Source organism: Hyperolius riggenbachi, chromosome 2, assembly GCF_040937935.1.
Source record: "Hyperolius riggenbachi isolate aHypRig1 chromosome 2, aHypRig1.pri, whole genome shotgun sequence".
In the NCBI taxonomy this organism is placed as follows: domain Eukaryota; kingdom Metazoa; phylum Chordata; class Amphibia; order Anura; family Hyperoliidae; genus Hyperolius; species Hyperolius riggenbachi.
This window is the reverse complement of record NC_090647.1, coordinates 252,527,720-252,550,531: the sequence shown is the minus strand read 5'-3', so window position 1 is coordinate 252,550,531 and position 22,812 is coordinate 252,527,720. Positions and strand designations below refer to the sequence as shown.

Below are 22,812 nucleotides of genomic sequence, written 5' to 3'. Positions count from 1 at the left end.
AAGCAGTGATGTTAAGGACAATTTACAAAGTGAAAAACTGTGTACAAGCAATGCTCCATGTATGAGCTTATGAGCTTACATTTGAGAGGCACTTAAGCCAGGGGAAAAATTGTTTTACTCACCTGGGGCTTCTACCAGCCCCCTGCAGCTGTCCTGTGCCCTCGCAGTCACTCTCCAATCCTCCTGTGCCCCGCCCCAGCTACCTTTGGTTTGCTGACAGGCCTAGCCATCCATAGCCTTCTACGTGTAGATGGAGACGGGTGGCCAGGTCTGGGCAGGCGCAATAAGCAGGCTGGTAGAAACCCCAGGTGAGTAAAACTGATTTTTTTTTCTTAAGCTTAAGGTTCCCTTTAAGTAAACCTGTGAGTTAAACAAAACATGAGATATTTACCTCATGAGAGGGAAGCTTCCAGATCCTCCAGAGGCTTCCCTCATCTCCCTCCACCTTGTTGTACCAGGGCTGTGTCCTCTCGAAGCTCGCTGCACTGTGCCTGCGCAGTAACTCAGACCTCCTTGGACTTTGTCGAAAAAAGACGAGCTTGATCGGGTCCGTGCTACTGTGCAGACACAGATGGTTCACGCATGTGCCATAGTATGGACCCACTTGGGCTTAGGCGGAAAAAGACAAACCAAATCAGGTACATGCTATTGCCCATGCCCGAGCTATCAATGATTTTGTGAAGGGCGCATCACTGGCCAGTGGAAGAGGACAGGGAAGCCTTTGGATTACCTCTAGTGAGGTGAGTACCCATTTGGGGCACTTTTTACTGATACAGGTACACTTTAAAATGGAAAGAGAACTGTCCCCAGCCTGTTTTTAAATACACTTTCCCTGGAATCCTTCAGTGGAAGTGTTTTAATTAGAAGATAAAAGAAGCAGAGGGGGTGGCTGGAAAATGTCAAGATATTCTCAAAAGTCTTCTCCAGGCATTGATTGTTCTGTGCTCAAGCCTTCCTTATGGTCCAAGTGAATGCTAGGATTATCATATAATTTTAAGGGGCTTGTGTTTTCAATGAAGTGTGTGTGGGAGATGCAATAGTTTTTTTTTTTTTAAGAACATAGATTTAGCAAAACCTGATCACAAATACAATCCATCTGTAGACATTTGTCATGGCTCAAACAAAGATGTGCCTGAAGACCCCGGGGGGGGGGGGGGGGGGGAAGAGTGGTTCATGCCCCTAAAGCAGTGTTGCCAACCTATCCCTTTAATTACTGACACATATGAATTGTAGAGGTCTTGTGGCTAGCTACATCCCATGGTTTAGGCACTGATTATGTGTTAGTAGCTCCAGAACCTGCATAATGTATAAGTGTCCATATTTAAAGGGATTATTTAGCAACACTGCCATAAAGATGGAATGGGTTATAAGACCATCTCTAAAGAGTTTGGATTCTGAAAATCAGAATTCGTATTACTAATTAGCTGATGGTGCCAGCTGTAGAGTCGGTGACAGATAGTATAGTCATACAGTCATGGAAAATCTACTATTTATATTACAACATGAAGGCAAACATAACTGTCTTTTTAGGTGCTCTTCTTTATTAGAAGGCTTGTAGGAAGGTAACATACAGTATATTAGCTGACTAGGTTAAACAGACATTTTACTTTCACTCAAGGATTACAATGTACTTATGTTACTTACCATAAATATTTTAAGTCAGTGCCAAACTGCTTCTTAATCGGTAAAGCAATTAATATGCATGACTGATTTTGCTCCCCTAAGGTAATATGAGCACCCCGACTCCCAATGAATTCAAACTTTTCTTCACAGCAGTCGGTATACTGTGTACTCCACTTCTACAGTCTCTTGTTCTCAGTCAGCTACTATATGCTTCTCCTTGCAAATCTTATCATGCTGCCAATATCTGTGCAAAAGCTGCACTCTCATATAAATGGTCTATAGTGACAACGAATCAATGTTTTCTACATATCACTTCCAGTTCTTGTCTTTGCACAAGGAAGTAGCAAGTATACTCACAGGAACAGGATGTATAGTAGGGCAGAGGAGGAGTTTAATATTTACCTGCTCCAGTTCTACTTTGGGTATCCTCTGATTTTCCTGACAGCCACAAGCTCTATGCTGCATCCCTCTGGCTTGTGGTATGTCTCATGATTGGGAGAAAGAGGGATGGAAGCACAGCGTATGCAGCTGCCAAGAAGAACAGATGAGATATTGTGCATCATTGGAGCAGGTAAATATTACACAAATATTCTGCTGCGCTACTCTGGTATGTGGGGGGGAAGGTGAATGTGTCTTACCAGGTAAATGGGGGGTGGGAGGTGGGAGAGGTTGGGACGGGTTTGGCACCGAGGAGGGGGGCCCATGCTAATCTTGTTGGGGAGGTCCTGTGAGCTTAGCTCCTCCTCACAGGAAGGCAGTGCACTGTCTTTCTTTTGCTGTCTACAATGATGGACATTGGGAACTCTCAAGGGCTACATAAAATGACAAGGAGAGCCTAATTCGGCCAGTGGGCCTTGTGTTTGACACCTGTCGCTTAGAGCAATGGCCAGACCTGGTCTACAAGTCATGTGAGTAAAAACTTTCATACGGCTCAGAGATTTTACAGCTGTGGCTGTTGTGGTAGACAGAGTATACTACATCTGGTGGAGTTACACTGTACTGTGTAGCAGGTTCTTTAAGGATATAGTAAGGTGGTGTACCTAAGAAATACAAAAATAATTACCAGCATTCCCCTACATTATAACTGTTAGTGTTTAGTGTAGCAAATTGTATTTTGATTAATATAAATAAAAACCCCACATATGTTTTACATTTAAAAACAGATATTTTAATGATTTAGTCTTCATCATAAGAGCAGTATAGTTTGTGACTTAGTGAAATACAGAATGGTTCATGTGCTGTGATAAGCTTGATCCAATTATACATTATGCTATGCCAGTTCAGATTTACTAATATAGCAATCATTTCAACACATCCACTTTGAAACCACTATACCATTTACACTAACAATTCATGGGACTGGGCACACTGACACTTAAAGTGACCCTGTAGTTCAAAAATCAGCTGAATAACAAACTTGTTTATTTGGCTGCCACTATCTAATGGAAATGAGTGGCAAAATGGCATTTTGGACGCCAGGTATTTAATCTGGGCTGTGGTATTTGGCTATGGAACATCAATTGGGTGCCAGTGTTCAGTTTAAAAAAGAAATAAACAAATGCCAGCACTCAATTGATGTACTGTAGTAAAAGCATTGCTTCCCAGAACAAACACCCAGAAATTAAGCCAATGGAAGGTCAGTATAAGTTAGGATTAGACACTGTCTTCACAGAGGTAGTGGTTAAGGTTGGACATAAGAAAAGACTGTACATTGGGGGGACTGATGGGTCAGGGTTAGGCATCATGAAGGAATGAATGTTGGTGGTTAATGTATAACACCTGGAAGGACTTAGCGTTAGCAGAAGGGGTTTAAATTGTAGGAAGAATAGGAAGTTCAGAAACAGCCAATCAATGGGAAAGAGATCCAAAACCCAGAAGAAAGTACAGTCAAAAAGGCAGTACGAGTAACAGCAATTGACTGCACAAATTAAAAGGTGTAGCAATCAAATGTAAGCTGTACTGGATCCATGCATATGAATGTTATTACTGTATGTCCTAAAACAGCACTTTATAAAAACAAAGACACTTAATCTTATCCTAAATGTTATACGAAATATTCTTTAATTGTGTTTTATGCAGTCATAGAAAAAAAATACTGGTCACTCAAGCATGTTCCTGACTTCCCTGTGATCATTCTTTAGCCACACCCTTCAGATCACCCATGCACTCTGCTCTCCACCCAGACAGAAAGTCATGAGACTTGGTTGAGGAGTTGACCACGTGAGAGCGAGCAAGCTCAGCTGTGACTCAACTCTTTAGTAGCTAATTTGAGCTACACAATTTTTATATGGCTGGATAAGAGAGAACAACACCTGTTCTATTGAAATCACATGCTTGGATTCACTACAGGGTCACTAATAATAGCTCATTATAACAATGGGTATGATATTCACATGTGTTTTATGGTTCTTATCTAGTTCAAAGGAACTCTGTGCAAGGGTCTGTTTTACCGTGTTATTTGGAAATGTAGAAGGATTACACCAGTGTTCCCAACTCTGTTCCACCAACACTACATGGTTTGCAGGAAACTGCACATATTCAAAGGTCGGGTGATTAGTGCCTTAGTAGTGCTGCTTAACTACCTTCGTAGATTTCCACAAAAACATGCACTGTTGGTGGACAGGGTTGGGAAACACTGGATTAAACTATAGTTGTCACAAAGTCACAAAGAAATATACTGAATTCCCCTGGTTTTTGCAAATTTTGTTTTCTGATTATTATTTTCTGATTCCAAATTATTATTATTATTTTTGAAAGATTTATGTCAATCAGCACCATGTAAGTCTACTCCCATCACCAGTTTATATCTTGCCATGTCATGGTTACCTGAGTCACTCAGTGCTGGTGTATCGCTCTCTCCTTTGCAACAGGGGAAATTAAAAACATACAAAACAGAATTCACCACACTGATATATTTAAGTAACATTATACTGAGAATTAACAAATGCAGACAGCTGACATGTTTATTTAATAGGTCAAATGTAAACATTACACACTCACTGCACACTCACTTTGTTAACAACATTATACTTAGGGTGCGTACAGACATCTAATTTTGATAGGCCAATCCAATGACTGGCCAATTTTACCACCTCCATGTAGTATGAGAGCTTATGTACACAATCTGTTGGCCCTCATGCTACATGGAAATAGTAAAATTGGCCGATCATTGGCCAATCCATATTGGATGTATATATGCAGAATTATTCTGAATGGGTCAGTCCTTTGCACTGAGAACAGAATTAGTTCTTTGTGGTGTGGATTTGTTGAAAATATTTATTTGAGATTCTGGTCAATTGTGAAATCAATGCACTGGGTAAATTCTGCAGATTTATTTGCTCTATATTCATACTACAAATTTCCACACCATCATTAACCTGGACTGCTGACACAGGGAGAGCTTGGTACATAGATTTGTGCTTTTAATGCCAGATGCTGACTCTATCATCAGCATGTCTCTTCAGAAATGTCAATTCATCAGACCAAGCCTAATTTCTCCTATGTTCAGTTGTCCAGTTTAGGTGAGCCTGTGCTCATTGCCACCTCAGCTTTCCATTCTTGGCAGACAGGAGTGGAACTTGAAGTGAATTGACATGATGTGAATTCTGGGATGCTTTTGTGCCTGCCTCAATTGTAAAACAAGCTTATCTGAGTTAAGGTGACCATAGAATTGTAGATTGTCATCTAATGGAGCAAAAAGCTAGATCCCTCACTGATTTGAATCTGAACAGAGAGAGATCTATTCCTATCACACACAGCATGTCAATTTTTAGTAGATTTCAGCATGATCTAACCCAATGCAGTCATCATTAGCTAATTAGTTGGGACAGAGTTTTGCCTGTTTTATATCCACATTTTAATATTAATATGTATTCAGTATACAAGGTGATAGTGTCCTTCAAATTCAGCATTTATATATATTATAATAATAACAACAACAACAATAAAACAGAAACATGAGAAGTGGCATGTAATTTAGGTCAGCACCATTTAGCTGAATTTCTGCCAGAATATTTACTACCGTAATTCCATAATTTTCAGGCTGCAAACATGGAGTACATTTATCTTCCATATTACTCTTTCCGCAGACTGCTTTCAATAGTAGTCTACAACAGAGTTTCCCAACCCTGTCCTCAAGGCCCACCAACAGTACATGTTTTGCAGAAAAACACAAAGATGCACAGGTTAGGTAATTAGTGTCTCAGCAGAGCTGATTATCTACCTCTGTGGATTTCCACAAAACATGCACTGTTGGTGGGCCTTGAGGACAGGGTTGGGGAACACTGGTCTACAACTCATGCACATAGACGAGAAGAATTTACATATAACAATAAAATGGCAAGTAAGGTGACGTCTGACTGTCGGAGGCATTTTCAAAAATTTTGACATACTAGCTCAAGTAATCTGTTTTCAAAACTCAACAATACTAACTACCCAAGTGGTAAACTATGTAGTCAAATCTTACCTACAGTGAAAACTGCTTCCAAACATAGGCTTAAAGTGGGGGAACAGCACTTGCTCTCACAGGGGAAGCCTGGACCTCCAGGGACCAACTTTTTACTCTCCCGCCCTTCAATACTAAGCTCCTCTCCTCCAGTGCAGGTGTAGTTGTTGCCACTCTTTTTATGGGTGGGGGAGTAATTGTGGCTGCACTGTTGGTCAAGGGGCAGAAAACCCCCTGGCTGTGAGTGTCATCAAAGGGAAAGAGGGTGTAAACATAGGGCTGCCCTATCAAAGATTTTCTGGGGTGCCTCATAATTTGTTGTTACACCCCTGGTTCCAGTGATACAAAATTGTATAGTGAAAAGTGAAAGTAAAATGTGTTGAGCTCATCAGCTTCCCATTTAAGCTGTCCTTCCCTTTAAAAAACATACATGAAAGCTTAGGAAGTAGGCTAGAGGCACGGGCAAAGTTGAAATATGTATATTGCTTCAATAGGATGTTTTTTCATCATATACTATATTGAATTGCCCTTATGACAGATGTATGACAGATGTATGTTAAAAAGTAATGTTTGTCACTTCTATCACTGGCTATGATGTTAACAGTGTATTATGTGGATGTAGTGAATAATTTTGGTTTCATTTGTAAACAACTATTGCATACTCAGTATTAAAAGCATACCTTGACTTTGGCGAAAGGAAAGGGCACTGCAGTTCTCATTGGTTATGCATGGTGCAACATCAGGAAGCTGTAAAAATTACAAGAATTACAGCAGCACCGTAAGTAACCAATTCTCTGTATCCTGTTTTAAATATGACATTCTCCATACCAGTTTCTTAAAGTCCTAATATGGAACTATCTTTATAGCATTTCTCTCCCTCCCTCCACACCAGTATTTTACTCTGTTAAAAAAAAGATGAGGCTTTAAAGGGACACTTAAGTAAAAAAAAAAATGAGTTTTACTCACCTCGGGCTTCCAATAGCCCCCTGCAGCTGTCCGGTGCCCTCGCTGTCTCCCTCCGATCCTCCTGGCCCCGCCGGCAGCCACTTCCTGTTTCGGTGACAGGAGCTGACAGGCTGGAGACACGAGTGATTCTTCGCGTTCCTGGCCACAATAGTGCCATCTATGCTGCTATAGCATATATCATAATCCATATAGCAGCATAGAGGGTGCTAATGTGTCTGGGAACGCGAAGAATCACTCGCGTCCCCAGCCTGTCAGCTCCTGTCACCGAAACAGGAAGTGGCTGCCGGTGGGGCCAGGAGGATCGGAGGGAGACGGTGAGGGCACCGGACAGCTGCAGAGGGCTATTGGAAGCCCTAGGTAAGTAAAACTCATTTTTTTTGTTTGACTTAAGTGTCCCTTTAAGGAATTCTCAATGACTGAAAGCACATACAGCAGTTGTACATTTGTACAAAACTTTATATGTGTTTTTGTAGCAGTATTTGTTTAGCTAATAAGGGGTGGCAGGCAGCTGAACTGTTTGGTTTGTTATCCTCTTAATGCTATAGCTATGCAAAGTAACCCCTTATGCACCGAATCCTGGGAGTACATGCCAGGTATGCAATAGACAGGAATGTGTGGGTGTAGCTGTAGTGATATATTTCTATTTTGCTTCTCGCAGTAATGCCTGGATCAATTTCATGGTGCTATAATAGTCCCTTCTACTTTAAGTAGGATGTTCAGGATGTAAAATAAGGAAATTATGTCACAGAATGCATGAGCAGTATACTGGGAAGTGTGGAAGACCACATAAAAGCCACCCCAACACAATCCCTAAACTGCTTATAACTACCTCCAATATTTTTATGTCCACCTTGTCACACACTATTGTCAATTGCCAACCCCAGATGCTGCTGATGAGCTGATGCTGCTGGTGAGCTTATGTCACAGCTTTCTGATTCCCACACACACTTCTAGATGCTTAGGGAGCACTCATCTAAAATATGGTTACTCATGCATGAGGTGCCCAGGTTGTTAACATCTCTGTCGTGTTTTAAGCGCTGCTAACAGATGTTGTAGATGTTGTAGATTATTTTGCTAGGATTGGAGCTGTGTGAAATGGTGGTCTGTAATATGGTACCGTCGGCTTATACTCGGGTCAATACTTTTTCCCAGGTTTTTTTTTTTATGTAAAAGTTGGGAGGTCGGCTTATACTCGAGTATATACAGTAAGTGTAATTTTACTATTTGGCCACAAGATGACATCGTGCATTAATTTCTGTTGCTAAAAAGGAAGTAATGTGTGGATGTGTTACTTCTGACATCGCAATGATGGCATTGATGCCGGCATTCATTGACACAGGGACTTATATCAATGAATAGGAACGCCCACTCATTGATCTCCAGGCTAATCGGTGCAATGGGTTTTTTCATGGACAAAGCTCCAACGTCCAGCATGCATTTTTGGACGTAGGAGCTACATCCAAAAAACTAAACTGGTTAATAGGCTTCAAGAGTACTGTGACATTGCTGGCTTAGTTCTCCAGTAGTTCAGCTTCTTGGCTAGCAGAAAACAAGGGGGCATCCTTGGGGCCTTTCCTCTCCAACCCTGTACTACTAAAAATCTCAGTTGTGAAATGTTTCTTTTTTTTCACCTAAGGAACATTGAAAAAATTAAGCGCCTCATACCTCCAGCAGATCTTCCAATCCTAGTTAATGCCTTCCTCACATCACAGCTATTGCAATGCTCTATATACACACCTTCTTAATAATTCTGCTCTGGCTGCAGTTAGTACTGAAGGCCGCAGCAAGATGTTTTTAACAAACCATTGCCATATAACACTGATCCTTTGCTCACTCCGCTGGCTACCCATAAAAAGGAGAAACCTCTTTAAAATTAACCTACTAACATTCAAAATTCTACACAAGGCTCTGGATAACCAAAAGAATTGTTGTAATTGCTTCACACCTTTCACCACCTCAGATAAACAGACTCTAATAAATTAGTCACCCACAAAGTTTACCTAAAAACCTTTGGAGACTTGTCTTATGCTGCTCCTACCCTTTGTAATTTTTTGCCACACCCAATCAAGACTGCTCTACCCCTTGAGGCTTTCAAGTCCGAATTGAAAAGCCACCTGTTTAGTCTGGCATTTATGAACACTTCACTCTTTCTTCTGTAACACAGTCCACTCTGCAACTATGTATCGATCTCGGATGTGAGTCCTATAGAAAAGCACCTTATAATATAAATGTTTTTGTATTAAGATGATAAGGAGAGCTCAATTAAGAGTTAAAAAAGACAAGTGCCCTGATTCACCAAACGGTGGTAAGATCGCCATGCTCAGGCAGCCAGCGGCAATTTTACAAGTACTGACACAAGGGGAGCACTGCCTGTTAACCTAATAATTCCATACCCATTACCGGGATATTGTGCTATAACCTGGGAATGCAGACTTCACCCTGGTAACACGCGTGGTGCTAACGTTTTATTGGGTGGTGCTCCCATAATATTAGTAATGGTAAAATTGTCATGTGCTGCCTGAGCATGGTGATCTTACCCCAGTTTGGTGAATCAAAGCCAAGGAGAGATAAGTTGTGAGTTAATAAGTAATATGTGATTAATCTTGAGACAAGTTTGGTAAATGAACTCCAAGAATAGATATAATATGAGTGAAGTCAATTAAAGACCACTATCGCGCAAATCGTAAATTTAAAATACATGTAAAAATAAACAAATAAGAAGTACATTTCTTCCAGAGTAAAATGAGCCACACATTACTTTTCTCCTATGTTGCTGTCACTTACAGTAGGTAGTAGAAATCTGACATTACTGACAGGTTTTCAGCTAGTCCATCTCTCCATAGGGGATTCTCCGCATGGCTTTTATTCTTTATAAAGACACTCCTTGAAAAAGATGTATATAATTAAAAAATGCTGGCCAGCCTCCGTGCTCGCTGCACACTTTTTTGGCAGTTGGACGGGCCAACTGCCTTTCGCTAAGTGCTTTTGAAACTAAACAAAACCATGAGAATCCCCAATGAGGAGATGGGCTAGTCCAAAACCTGTTAGTAATGTCAGATTTCTACTACCTGCTGGAAGTGACAGCAACATATGAGAAAAGTAATTTATGGCTCATTTTACTCTGGAAGTAATGTACAGGGTGGGCCATTTATATGGATACACCTTAATAAAATGGTAATGGTTGGTGATATACTAATGTGCCACAAACAGGAAGTTCATATGTGAGGGGGGAAACTTTTCAAGATGGGTGGTGATCATGGTGGCCATTTTGAAGTCGGGCATTGTTAACCACTTCCCGACCGCCCACTACACAGGGGCGGCGGGGAAGTGGAGCCCTTCAGGACGGCCTCACCCACAGAGGCGGCGGTCTATTTAAGGGCATGGGCGGAGCGATCGCGTCATCCGTGACGCGATCCTCCGCCGGCGCCTGTCACCGCTCGCTCGCCGCAACATCCCGCCGGCTATACGGAAGCGCCGGCGGGATGTTAACCCCGCGATCGCCGCATACAAAGTGTATAATACACTTTGTAATGTTTACAAAGTGTATTATACAGGCTGCCTCCTGCCCTGGTGGTCCCAGTGTCCGAGGGACCACCAGGGCAGGCTGCAGCCACCCTAGTCTGCACCCAAGCACACTGATTTCTCCCCCCCCTGCCCCAGATCGCCCACAGCACCCATCAGACCCCCCCCCTGCCCACCCCCCAGACCCCTGTTTGCACCCAATCACCCCCCTAATCACCCATCAATCACTCCCTGTCACTATCTGTCAATGCTATTTTTTTTTATCCCCCCCCCTGCTCCGCGCCCCCTCCTGATCACCCCCCACCCCTCAGATTCTCCCCAGACCCCCCCCCCAGACCACCTCCCCCTGTTTACTGTATGCATCTATCCCCCTGATCACCTGTCAATCACCTGTCAATCACCTGTCAATCACCCGTCAATCACCCATCAATCACCCGTCAATCACCCCCTGTCACTGCCACCCATCAATCAGCCCCTAACCTGCCCCTTGCGGGCAATCTGATCACCCCCCCACACCAATAGATCGCCCACAGATCCGACATCAGATCACCTCCCAAATCCATTGTTTACATCTATTCTCTCCTCTAAACACCCACTAATTACCCATCAATCACCCATCAATCACCCCCTATCACCACCTGTCACTTTTACCTATCAGATCAGACCCTAATCTGCCCCTTGCGGGCACCCAATCACCCGCCCACACGCTCAGATTGCCCTCTGACCCCCCCTTATCAATTCACCAGTGCATTAATTACATCTGTTCTTCCCTGTAATAACCCACTGATCACCTGTCAATCACCTGCCAATCACCTATCACCCATCAATCACCCATCAATCACCCCCTGTCACCCCCTGTCACTGCCACCCATCAATCAGCCCCTAACCTGCCCCTTGCGGGCAATCTGATCACCCACCCACACCATTAGATCGCCCGCAAACCCGCCGTCAGATTACCTCCCAAATGTATCGTTTACATCTGTTATCTTCTCTAAACACCCACTAATTACCCATCAATCACCCCCTATCACCACCTGTCACTGTTACCTATCAGATCAGACCCTAATCTGCCCCTTGCGGGCACCCAATCACCCGCCCACACGCTCAGATTGCCCTCAGACCCCCCCCCCCCCTTATCAATTCGCCAGTGCATTAATTACATCTGTCCTTCCCTGTAATAACCCACTGATCACCTGTCAATCACCTGCCAATCACCTATCACCCATCAATCACCCCCTGTCAACCCCTGTCACTGCCACCCATCAATCAGCCCCTAACCTGCCCCTTGCGGGCAATCTGATCACCCACCCACACCAATAGATCGCCCGCAGATCCGACATCAGATCACCACCCAAGCGCAGTGTTTCCATTTATTCTCTCCTCTAAACACCCACTAATTACCCATCAATCACCCATCAATCACTCCCTATCACCACCTGTCACTGTTACCTATCAGATCAGACCCTAATCTGCCCCTTGCGGGCACCCAATCGCCCGCCTACACGCTCAGATTGCCCTCAGACCCCCCTTATCAATTCGCCAGTGCAATATTTACATCTGTTCTCCCCTGTAATAACCCACTGATTACCTGTCAATCACCTATCAATCACCCATCAATCACCCCCTGTCACTGCCACCCATCAATCACCCCCTGTCACTGCCACCCATCAATCACCCGCTGTCACTGCCACCCATCAATCAGCCCCTAACCTGCCCCTTGCGGGCAAACTGATCACCCACCCACACCAATAGATCGCCCGCAGATCCGACATCAGATCACCACCCAAGCGCAGTGTTTCCATCTATTCTCTACCCTAAACACCCACTAATTACCCATCAATCACCCCCTGTCACTGCTACCTATCAGATTAGACCCCTATCTGCCCCTTGCGGGCACCCAATCGCCCGCCTACACGCTCAGATTGCCCTCAGACCCCCCTTATCAATTCGCCAGTGCAATATTTACATCTGTTCTCCCCTGTAATAACCCACTGATTACCTGTCAATCACCTATCAATCACCCCCTGTCACTGCCACCCATCAATCACCCCCTGTCACTGCCACCCATCAATCACCCGCTGTCACTGCCACCCATCAATCAGCCCCTAACCTGCCCCTTGCGGGCAAACTGATCACCCACCCACACCAATAGATCGCCCGCAGATCCGACATCAGATCACCACCCAAGCGCAGTGTTTCCATCTATTCTCTACCCTAAACACCCACTAATTACCCATCAATCACCCCCTGTCACTGCTACCTATCAGATTAGACCCCTATCTGCCCCTAGGGCACTCAATCACCCGCCCACACCCTCAGAATGCCCTCAGACCCCAGCCCTGATCACCTCGCCAGTGCATTGCTTGCATCTATTCCCCCCTCTAATCACACCTTGAGACACCCATCAATCACCTCCTGTCACCCCCTAGCACACCTACCCATCAGATCAGGCCCCAATTTGCCCCGTGTGGGCTCCTGATCACTCGGCCAAACCCTCAGACCCCCTTCCGATCACCTCCCCAGTGCATGGATTGCATCTATTTTCCCCTCTAACCACCCCCTGAGACACCCATCAATCACCTCCTGTCACCCCCCTAGCACTCCTATCCATCAGATCAGGCCCAATACAAACTGTCATCTAAAAGGCCACCCTGCTTATGACCGGTTCCACAAAATTCGCCCCCTCATAGACCACCTGTCATCAAAATTTGCAGATGCTTATACCCCTGAACAGTCATTTTGAGACATTTGGTTTCCAGACTACTCACGGTTCTGGGCCTGTAAAATGCCAGGGCGGTATAGGAACCCCACAAGTGACCCCATTTTAGAAAAAAAAGACACCCCAAGGTATTATGTTAGGTGTATGACGAGTTCATAGAAGATTTTATTTTTTGTCAAAAGTTAGCGGAAATTAATTTTTATTGTTTTTTTTTCACAAAGTGTCATTTTTCACTAACTTGTGACAAAAAATAAAATCTTCTATGAACTCGCCATACACCTAACGGAATACCTTGGGGTGTCTTCTTTCTAAAATGGGGTCACTTGTGGGGTTCCTATACTGCCCTGGCATTTTAGGGGCCCTAAACCGCGAGGAGTAGTCTAGAAAACAAATGCTTCAAAATGACCTGTGAATAGGACGTTGGGCCCCTTAGCGCACCTAGGCTGCAAAAAAGTGTCACACATGTGGTACCGCCGTACTCAGGAAAAGTAGTATAATGTGTTTTGGGGTGTATTTTTACACATACCCATGCTGGGTGGGAGAAATTTCTATGTAAATGGACAATTGTGTGTAAAAAAATCAAAAAATTGTCATTTACAGAGATATTTCTCCCACTTAGCATGGGTATGTGTAAAAATACACCCCAAAACGCATTATACTACTTCTCCTGAGTACAGCGGTACCACATGTGTGGCACTTTTTTACACCCTAAGTACGCTAAGGGGCCCAAAGTCCAATGAGTACCTTTAGGATTTCACAGGTCATTTTGCGACATTTGGTTTCAAGACTACTCCTCACGGTTTAGGGCCCCTAAAATGCCAGGGCAGTATAGGAACCCCACAAATGACCCCATTCTAGAAAGAAGACACCCAAAGGTATTCCGTACGGAGTATGGTGAGTTCATAGAAGATTTTATTTTTTGTCACAAGTTAGCGGAAAATGACACTTTGTGAAAAAAAACTATTAAAATCAATTTCCGCTAACTTGTGACAAAAAAATAAAAACTTCTATGAACTCACCATACTCCTAACGGAATACCTTGGGGTGTCTTCTTTCTAAAATGGGGTCATTAGTGGGGTTCCTATACTGCCCTGGCATTTTAGGGGCCCTAAACCGTGAGGAGTAGTCTTGAAACAAAAATGACCTGTGAAATCCTAAAGGTACTCATTGGACTTTGGGCCCCTTAGTGCAGTTAGGGTGCAAAAAAGTGCCACACATGTGGTATCGCCGTACTCGGGAGAAGTAGTACAATGTGTTTTGGGGTGTATTTTTACACATACCCATGCTGGGTGGGAGAAATACCTCTGTAAATGACAATCTTTTGATTTTTTTACACACAATTGTCCATTTACAGAGGTATTTCTCCCACCCAGCATGGGTATGTGTAAAAATACACCCCAAAACACATTGTACTACTTCTCCCGAGTATGGCGATACCACATGTGTGGCACTTTTTTGCACCCTAACTGCGCTAAAAGGCCCAAAGTCCAATGAGTACCTTTAGGATTTCACAGGTCATTTTGAGAAATTTCGTTTCAAGACTACTCCTCACGGTTTAGGGCCCCTAAAATGCCAGGGCAGTATAGGAACCCCACAAATTACCCCATTTTAGAAAAAAGACACCCCAAGGTATTCCGTTAGGAGTATGGTGAGTTCATAGAAGATTTTATTTTTTGTCAAAAGTTAGCGGAAATTGATTTTAATTGTGTTTTTTCACAAAGTGTCATTTTCCGCTAACTTGTGACAAAAAATAAAATCTTCTATGAACTCACCATACTCCGTACGGAATACCTTTGGGTGTCTTCTTTCTAGAATGGGGTCATTTGTGGGGTTCCTATACTGCCCTGGCATTTTAGGGGCCCTAAACCGTGAGGAGTAGTCTTGAAACGAAATTTCTCAAAATGACCTGTGAAATCCTAAAGGTACTCATTGGACTTTGGGCCCTTTAGCGCAGTTAGGGTGCAAAAAAGTGCCACACATGTGGTATCGCCGTACTCAGGAGAAGTAGTATAATGTGTTTTGTGGTGTATTTTTACACATACCCATGCTGAGTGGGAGAAATATCTCTGTAAATGGACAATTGTGTGTAAAAAAAATTAACAAATTGTCATTTACAGAGATATTTCTCCCACCCAGCATGGGTATGTGTAAAAATACACCCCAAAACACATTATACTACTTCTCCTGAGTACGGCAATACCACATGTGTGGCACTTTTTTGCAGCCTAACTGCGCTAAGGGGTCCAAAGTCCAATGAGCACCTTTAGGCTTTACAGGGGTGCTTACAATTTAGCACCCCCCAAAATGTCAGGACAGTAAACACACCCCACAAATGATCCCATTTTGGAAAGTAGACCCTTCAAGGTATTCAGAGAGGGGCATGGTGAGTCCGTGGCAGATTTCATTTTTTGTTGTCGCAAGTTAGAAGAAATGGAAACTTTTTTTTTTTTTTTTCTCACAAAGTGTCATTTTCCGCTTACTTGTGACAAAAAATAATATCTTCTATGAACTCACTATGCCTCTCAGTGAATACTTTGGGATGTCTTCTTTCCAAAATGGGGTCATTTGGGGGGTATTTATACTATCCTGGAATTCTAGCCCCTCATGAAACATGACAGGGGGTCAGAAAAGTCAGAGATGCTTGAAAATGGGAAAATTCACTTTTTGCACCATAGTTTGTAAACGCTATAACTTTTACCCAAACCAATAAATATACACTGAATGGGGTTTTTTTAATCAAAAACATGTTTGTCCACATTTTTCGCGCTGCATGTATACAGAAATTTTACTTTATTTGAAAACTGTCAGCACAGAAAGTTAAAAAAATCATTTTTTTGCCAAAATTCATGTCTTTTTTGCTGAATATAATAAAAAGTAAAAATCGCAGGAGCAATCAAATAGCACCAAAAGAAAGCTTTATTAGTGACAAGAAAAGGAGCCAAAATTCATTTAGGTGGTAGGTTGTATGAGCGAGCAATAAACCGTGAAAGCTGCAGTGGTCTGAATGGAAAAAAAGTGGCCGGTCCTTAAGGGGTAGAAAGCCCTAGGTCCTCAAGTGGTTAATGCACTTTTGTTTTTTCAATAGGAAGAGGGTCATGTGACACATCAAACTTATTGGGAATTTCACAAGAAAAACAGGCTGTTAAGATCACCAACCATTCCCATTTTATTAAGGTGCATCCAAATAAATGGCCCACCCTGTGCTTATTATTTTTATGTGTTTAAATGCATTTTAAATTTTACGATTTTTGTGATAGTGGTCCTTTAAGACATACAGTATAGGGAGAGATAAATTATAAGCTAAGACAGGATACATTTTGATTTAATAAGTAAGGCAAGTTAATTCCGGAGATATGTTTTGTGAATCAACCATTTTATTTTGAGAATTAGGGCTCGTTCACATTACAAGCTTTGTGATTTTAAAAGCTCTTGCTAGTGTTATCTTGTGTGTGTTCTCACTGGAGCGATGTGATTTTGTAAAAATCCCCCACAGCATTGCACTAGCTAGAGCTTTTCAAGTCTCTAGTGATTAAAAAGCTCTTGTAGTGTGAATCAGCCCTTAACCATGTTTTGTGCTGTGAATAGCATACCATTACTAGTTATGCCAACTGGCCTCACAATAATCATTCTGGTGATATTTTGGTGAACATCCATATTATAATACATACAGATACATACCTCATTACATGTTTTCATTTCTTGTTCTGGAGTAATTATGAAATTAGTCATCACAACAAAAGAGCTGTCTCCCTGTGGAACAAAAAAAAAACACTTACACAGCAGAAAGTAGGAAGCTCTGTAGCTATAAGGCATTAGTAATTTAGATGGAATGTACACTGAACTCCAGCCTGACCTCAGCACTTGATTTACCGGCCCTGATGGAAAAGTATTTTCACTTGGTCTAACTATGGAAGTTTTGAGTAATAAAGCTAATTAAAGCTGACCTCCAGTCAAACATAGAAAACCCAACTTTGCATTGAGTTGTGCTCTCAATAAAATTTGATATACCACATGCAAGTTTAAGTAAATATTTTTTCTAGGAATTCCCTGCGCAACAGCTCCCAAACAGAAAGGGGGAAAAAAACAAAATAATTAAGATAAATACAACCTCAAATCAATCAGTTAAATTTATACCACTGAATTGGATGACAATAAAAAAGTAAATATGTAAAAATAAACCAACATTGATTTACAAAAAAAAAATCATATACGTGCTTGCTTTCAAAAACAAGAGAAACAGACAACAACGAAAGATTGACAGAATTCCAGATCAGGAAATAAGATATCCACATTGTAAGCATGTCCTCTTATGGACATACCAGTAGTGCTGTAATATGTTGGTTTCTTGGCAAGTGCTCAAACTGATTATGAGATTTCTGTTTAATCAAATGACTACTGTAAGTCACCCATTTATAATATCAACAGATTTTAACCCTTATGTGTTTCTTTTCAAATACTTGAAACGCTAAGACAACAATGAATTATCAGTCTGGTGTCATGGAAATGGTTTCTTTGGTACACAAGATTTTTTACCTTTCAGCATCTGTCATAACCCATATTAAAGTAGAACTCTTAATATAGTTTGCGTTTTAACTAGTAGTGCAGAGTGAGAAAGGATGCTTGCACCTATCGCCTAACTCTCAATATTCTGCAAACTGCTGCCTAACCTGACTCCGTTTTATCTGTGTTCTTTCTTACGGAATTCTGACCTGACCTCTGCTTGTGTTACCAACTGACTGATTGTTACCTGTCTGGACCTCAGATTAGAGTTACAATTCTGTCTAGGCCTTCACATGCCACTCTTCCTGACCTGTTTGTAGACTTTCTGCAGTGCTAACATCTCATTATAGGTCATCCTATCCTTGCCAGCCACTGGTGGATAATTCTCTGGCTGTGATAACATTTTGTAGCAAAGTTATTCAAAGGTCACCACCCCTTGCTGGCCATCATCCCTTGTGTGGTATTTTGGTAGAGACCAGATGAAACTTAGATTCTACATCTTGGAAGAGCCAGCATTAGCTACCAATGGCTGACCGTGGTAACGGCAACTGTCAGACATCATGGATACTGTTGTAGATGCCGCTGATGAACTTTGCAAACAGATATCCAAGCAGCTAAGAATTTCTGTCCAAGAGTTTGAAAATGGGTCTCTTGTCAGTTAGAATGGGAGCTTCATTTACTTCCATGATCCTAACTCTCCTCTACAAAGCGCTTTACAGTTTAGCTCCTTCTCACATAACTATTCTTGTCTCCAGATACAGCCCTGCAGGAAACATCTGCTTTACTAACAATATTCTCCAGTCTTCCTCGCTAGTCACCTCTTCTCATTCTTGCAGAAAAGGCCTTCCACAATTTTTTTTCCACTCACCCACACTTACCACCTTTTAGGCACAGCCTGAAAACTCATCTCTTTAGGCAAGCATATAATCTCACTTGGGGCACTCTAGCCCTAAACCACCACACTGCCACAGCTTCCCCTTGCCAATTGTTCTACACCAGCCGATCTTAACCTTTTTACCCAGGAGGAACCCTGTAAATAACTTTTGCATCTCAAGGAACCCCTGCAAACATTTTTTTTTTATCTCGAGGAACCCCTGCATTTATATTGCAGGAGGCATGGTTTTTAAAAGTAGGTGAGGTTGTTTATTTCACTACCCCCATTACACTGCCACTCATTATACGGTTTCTTCATCCTAGTGCTTTTTTTATGATCTCATTATTATTCTTACCCCCAATTTAGTTCTTCTTTTTACAGTACCTCCTATAATAGTCTGCTCTATTATACTTCCCCTATGATGGGGGGAAATGCCAAGGAACCCCTGCAGAGTGCTCAAGGAACTCTGGGGTTCCAGGGAACCCTGGTTGAGAAAGCCTGTTCTACACCTTACTTGGAATATCATACGGTATTTAGTGGTGGTCAAAGAGATGCAAATAATTCTGGCTGGCATGCAAATCATTTGCATATTATATGCATCTTGGGATTGGCCTGGTCAGAATTGATAGCAAGTGCATCTGATTTGTCCATTTCATAGCTGCATACAATTATCATTAAATTTGAATGTAAGCTGAAATTATTAGCATCTTGTTGCCCTTCTCTAATCATGTTTAAATGGATACATCATTTATAAAAAGAATGCACTGGTTTAGTTTTTATCCTAAAAAACTAATTTGTAAATCAAAATGGACTTATTTAACAACATACATGGTGTGCTAAAACAGATAAAAGGTGATTTATAATCATTACAGGTTAGTGCAACACACTATTTATCAGTGTAAAAGACATCCTTACCTGTGGAGGAAAGACATAATCGGCAACATCCCAGATCTCTGTTCCTAAATCTGGAAGATTTGTAACTGCTAAACCTTTTACTTTAATGGAGACAGAACTGATAATGCCATCAACTTCTTGGTATCCTTTTTCGTACAAAAACACCCATCTAAATGAAAACATGAATAAACTGTCTTTAGGGTTCAGTCTGAAAATTAAACCAGATAAAATATCATGCAAATATTATTGAAGAAATTAAAAAAAGGCAATATTATTGAAGCTGAAAAAACATTACCTACATCCACACAATGCTGAGGATAGAGGCGTTTTGAAGTTTACTAACTTCAGGGAAGACACTCAGTATTAATCCTCTTTTAAACTTGGCAGGACCCAAGCCTCCAAAGTGGCTGCACAGCCCTCACTGCATAAGCATGGAGGTGGATAACACAGTGACATAGCATAGCAGACAGCACTCTCGCCTCAAAACACTAGAATGCTGGGAACAGTTCCTGACTTGGACACAGTCTGTATGGTGTTTGCATGTTCTCCATGTGTTTTCTCTGTGCACTCCAGTTTCTCCCCACAAACATACTAATAAGTTAACTGCACCCCCCCCCCCTCCCTCCCAACTCCAGTTGGATTTAGACCATGGTGGGTATGGACAATTATATTCAAGTAATTTTGAGTTGATAAAGGAGTATGCAAATTTTGTATGCAAATGCATGCTGCTTTTAAAAAGGCCGTTCAAATTCAATCTTGGAAGACTTTAATTGGTCCATTTTCAAACCATGTAAATTTGCATACAAGATTTTCATAATTCTGAATCAGCTTGGAGTCATTTGCATCTCACTGACCATCCCTAGCGGGAACATCAGACTATGGCTATGGGTAAGGATTAGACTGCAAGATCCTCTGAGGAACAGATTGTGATATGATTCTAACTTTTTTAAAGCAATAAGGAAGATTATTATCTTGTCTTCATAGTAATTCAATGGGTGTCCTGATTAAATTGATGCTGCCTTAAGATTAAACAGGGTTAAAGTGGAGCTGTCGGCTATAATATCTCTGAAATTTAAAAAAAACATATACAAGTAAATACTTGCTCTACTTGCATAACATATTGGTAATATCAGATTTCTACTACTCACTGTAAGTGACAGCAACAAAGGAGAAAAGTAATTTATGGCTCATTTTACTCTGGAAAAAACGTACTTCTTATTTGTATATGTTTACATCAGGGCTGCCCAATAGGTCGATCGCGATCTACCGGTAGATCGCGACCGCCTTCAGAGTAGATCGCGGCCGGGTGGCCGCGTCTTGACATATTCTGCAGCTGCGGCTGTCAGATTTTGCTGCCAGAGCAGCATCAGCGAGGAGAGGGGAGGCGCGGCTGAAGAGGAGGCGTGGCTGAAGGGGAGAGGAGTGAAAGAGGATATAGCGTCTCCTCCCCGCCAGGCTGCTCGTGATAGAGTGTCTGTCTTCCAGGGCTCCCAACCATCATCCAGTTCCTGGCTAGCAGAGAAAGCTCTCCTTAGGTCAGTAGTGCTGCCCGAGTGCCATCTTCCTGCCTCAACTGTATTATGTCATCTGAATGCACAGCATGCATCTTCCAGCCACTGCCGACTGATAAGCTGTCAGCAGTGAAGGAGATGCAACAGCAGCACAGCTAAGGATGCCTCCGTGCTGAGGATGCCTCTGTGATAAGCTGATCCCCCTTCCTAGAAAACAGCATGGGGTCACAGGAGTGAAGAGAGAAGGGGGAAGCTGTTCTCCAGGCAAGACATGGGGGTTGATGAGCGATTACGTGTGAAGCAGGGAAGGAGAGTGTGATTCTCAGCTGAAACTAGAGCTGAGCTTTGTGTAAATAATTGTCCTCTAAATAGCACAGGGACACAGCTCTAATAGTTCAAATGCATTGTTTTATATTTTTAACTGGTTCTTGGGAGCTGCTCAGATGCTGGCAATATGGTAGCAGCAGTTCTGAGTGAGTCTAGTGGAGGTTTACTTCCTGCTGTATAGCCTGAATGTGGGACAGGCAGGAATTATTTTTTCTCTATGCAGAACTGAGCCTAACTATGCTGGGATATGGGGGAACGTGTGTGTGTGTGTGGGGGGGGGGGGGGTTCGAGCCACTGTGTGTACGTGGGAGGGGGGGTAGATCTCCTGGGCACTGCAATTTTTAAAGTAGCTCGCGAACCGAAAAAGTGTGGGCACCCCTGGTTTACATGTATTTAAAATTTTCAGATTTTCGTGAAAGAGGTCCTTTAACCACTTAAGGACCGCAGTCTTTTCACCCCTTAAAGGGGAACTGAAGAGAGAGGTATATGGAGGCTGTCATGCTTATTTCCTTTTAGACAATACCAGTTACCTGGCAGCCCTGCTGATCCTCTGCCTCTAATACTATTAGCCATAGCCCCTGAACAAGCATGCAGCGGATCAGGTGTTTCAGTGGTTCAGACTTATAAGTCTGATCTGACAAGACTAGCTGCATGCTTGTTTCTGGTTTTAATCAGATACTACTGCAGAGAAATAGACCAGCAGGGCTGCCAGGCAACTGGTATTGATTAAAAGGAAATAAACATGACAGCCTCCATATACCTCTCTCTTCAGTTCCCCGTTAAGGACCAGAGCCTTTTTTCCATTCAGACCACTGCAGCTTTAATGGTTTATTCCTCAGTCATACAAGCTACCATCTAAATGAATTTTACCTCCTTTTCTTGTCACTAATACAGCTTTCTTTTGGTGCTATTTGATTGCTGCTGCGATTTTTAGTTTGTATTACATTCATCAAAAAAGACATGAATTTTGTAAAAAAAAATGATTTTTTTAACTTCCTGTGATAAAATTTGTCAAATAAAGTAAAATTTCTGTATACATTTTTGTCCACATTTATTGTGCTACATGTCTTTGATAAAAAAAAAAAAACATTCAGTTTATATTTATTGGTTTGGGTAAAAGTTATAGCGTTTACAACTATGGTGCAAAAAGTGAATTTTCCCATTTTGAAGCATCTCTCTCATTTCTGAGCACCTGTCAGGTTTCATGAGGGGCTAGAATTCCAGGATAGTATAAATACCCCCCAAATGACCCCATTTTGGAAAGAAGACACCCCAAAGTATTCACTTAGAGGCATGGTGAGTTCATAGAAGATTTTATTTTTTGTCACAAGTTAGTGGAAAATGACACTTTGTGACAAAAAAAATAAAAAAAAAAAGTTTCCATTTCTGCTAACTGGTGACAAAAAAAAAATGAAATCTGCCACGGACTCAC

General features: G+C 42.1%; 1 protein-coding gene across 2 annotated transcripts in view; it reads right to left on the bottom strand.

Annotated features, from left to right (window-relative positions):
* The window catches only part of P2RX1 (purinergic receptor P2X 1), a 95,177-nt gene that overhangs the window by 24,903 nt on the left and 47,462 nt on the right, over positions 1-22,812 (bottom strand). Inside the window, exons 2-5 of one of the 2 annotated variants that reach the window (XM_068268508.1) lie at positions 19,564-19,711; positions 16,953-17,024; positions 6,748-6,814; positions 4,450-4,482 (exon numbers count right to left, since the gene is read on the bottom strand). In XM_068268508.1, coding sequence (XP_068124609.1) covers positions 4,450-4,482; positions 6,748-6,814; positions 16,953-17,024; positions 19,564-19,711 — 320 coding nt within the window. The remainder of the gene's footprint in view (positions 1-4,449; positions 4,483-6,747; positions 6,815-16,952; positions 17,025-19,563; positions 19,712-22,812) is intronic. The other variant, XM_068268510.1, reaches the window with a different exon arrangement.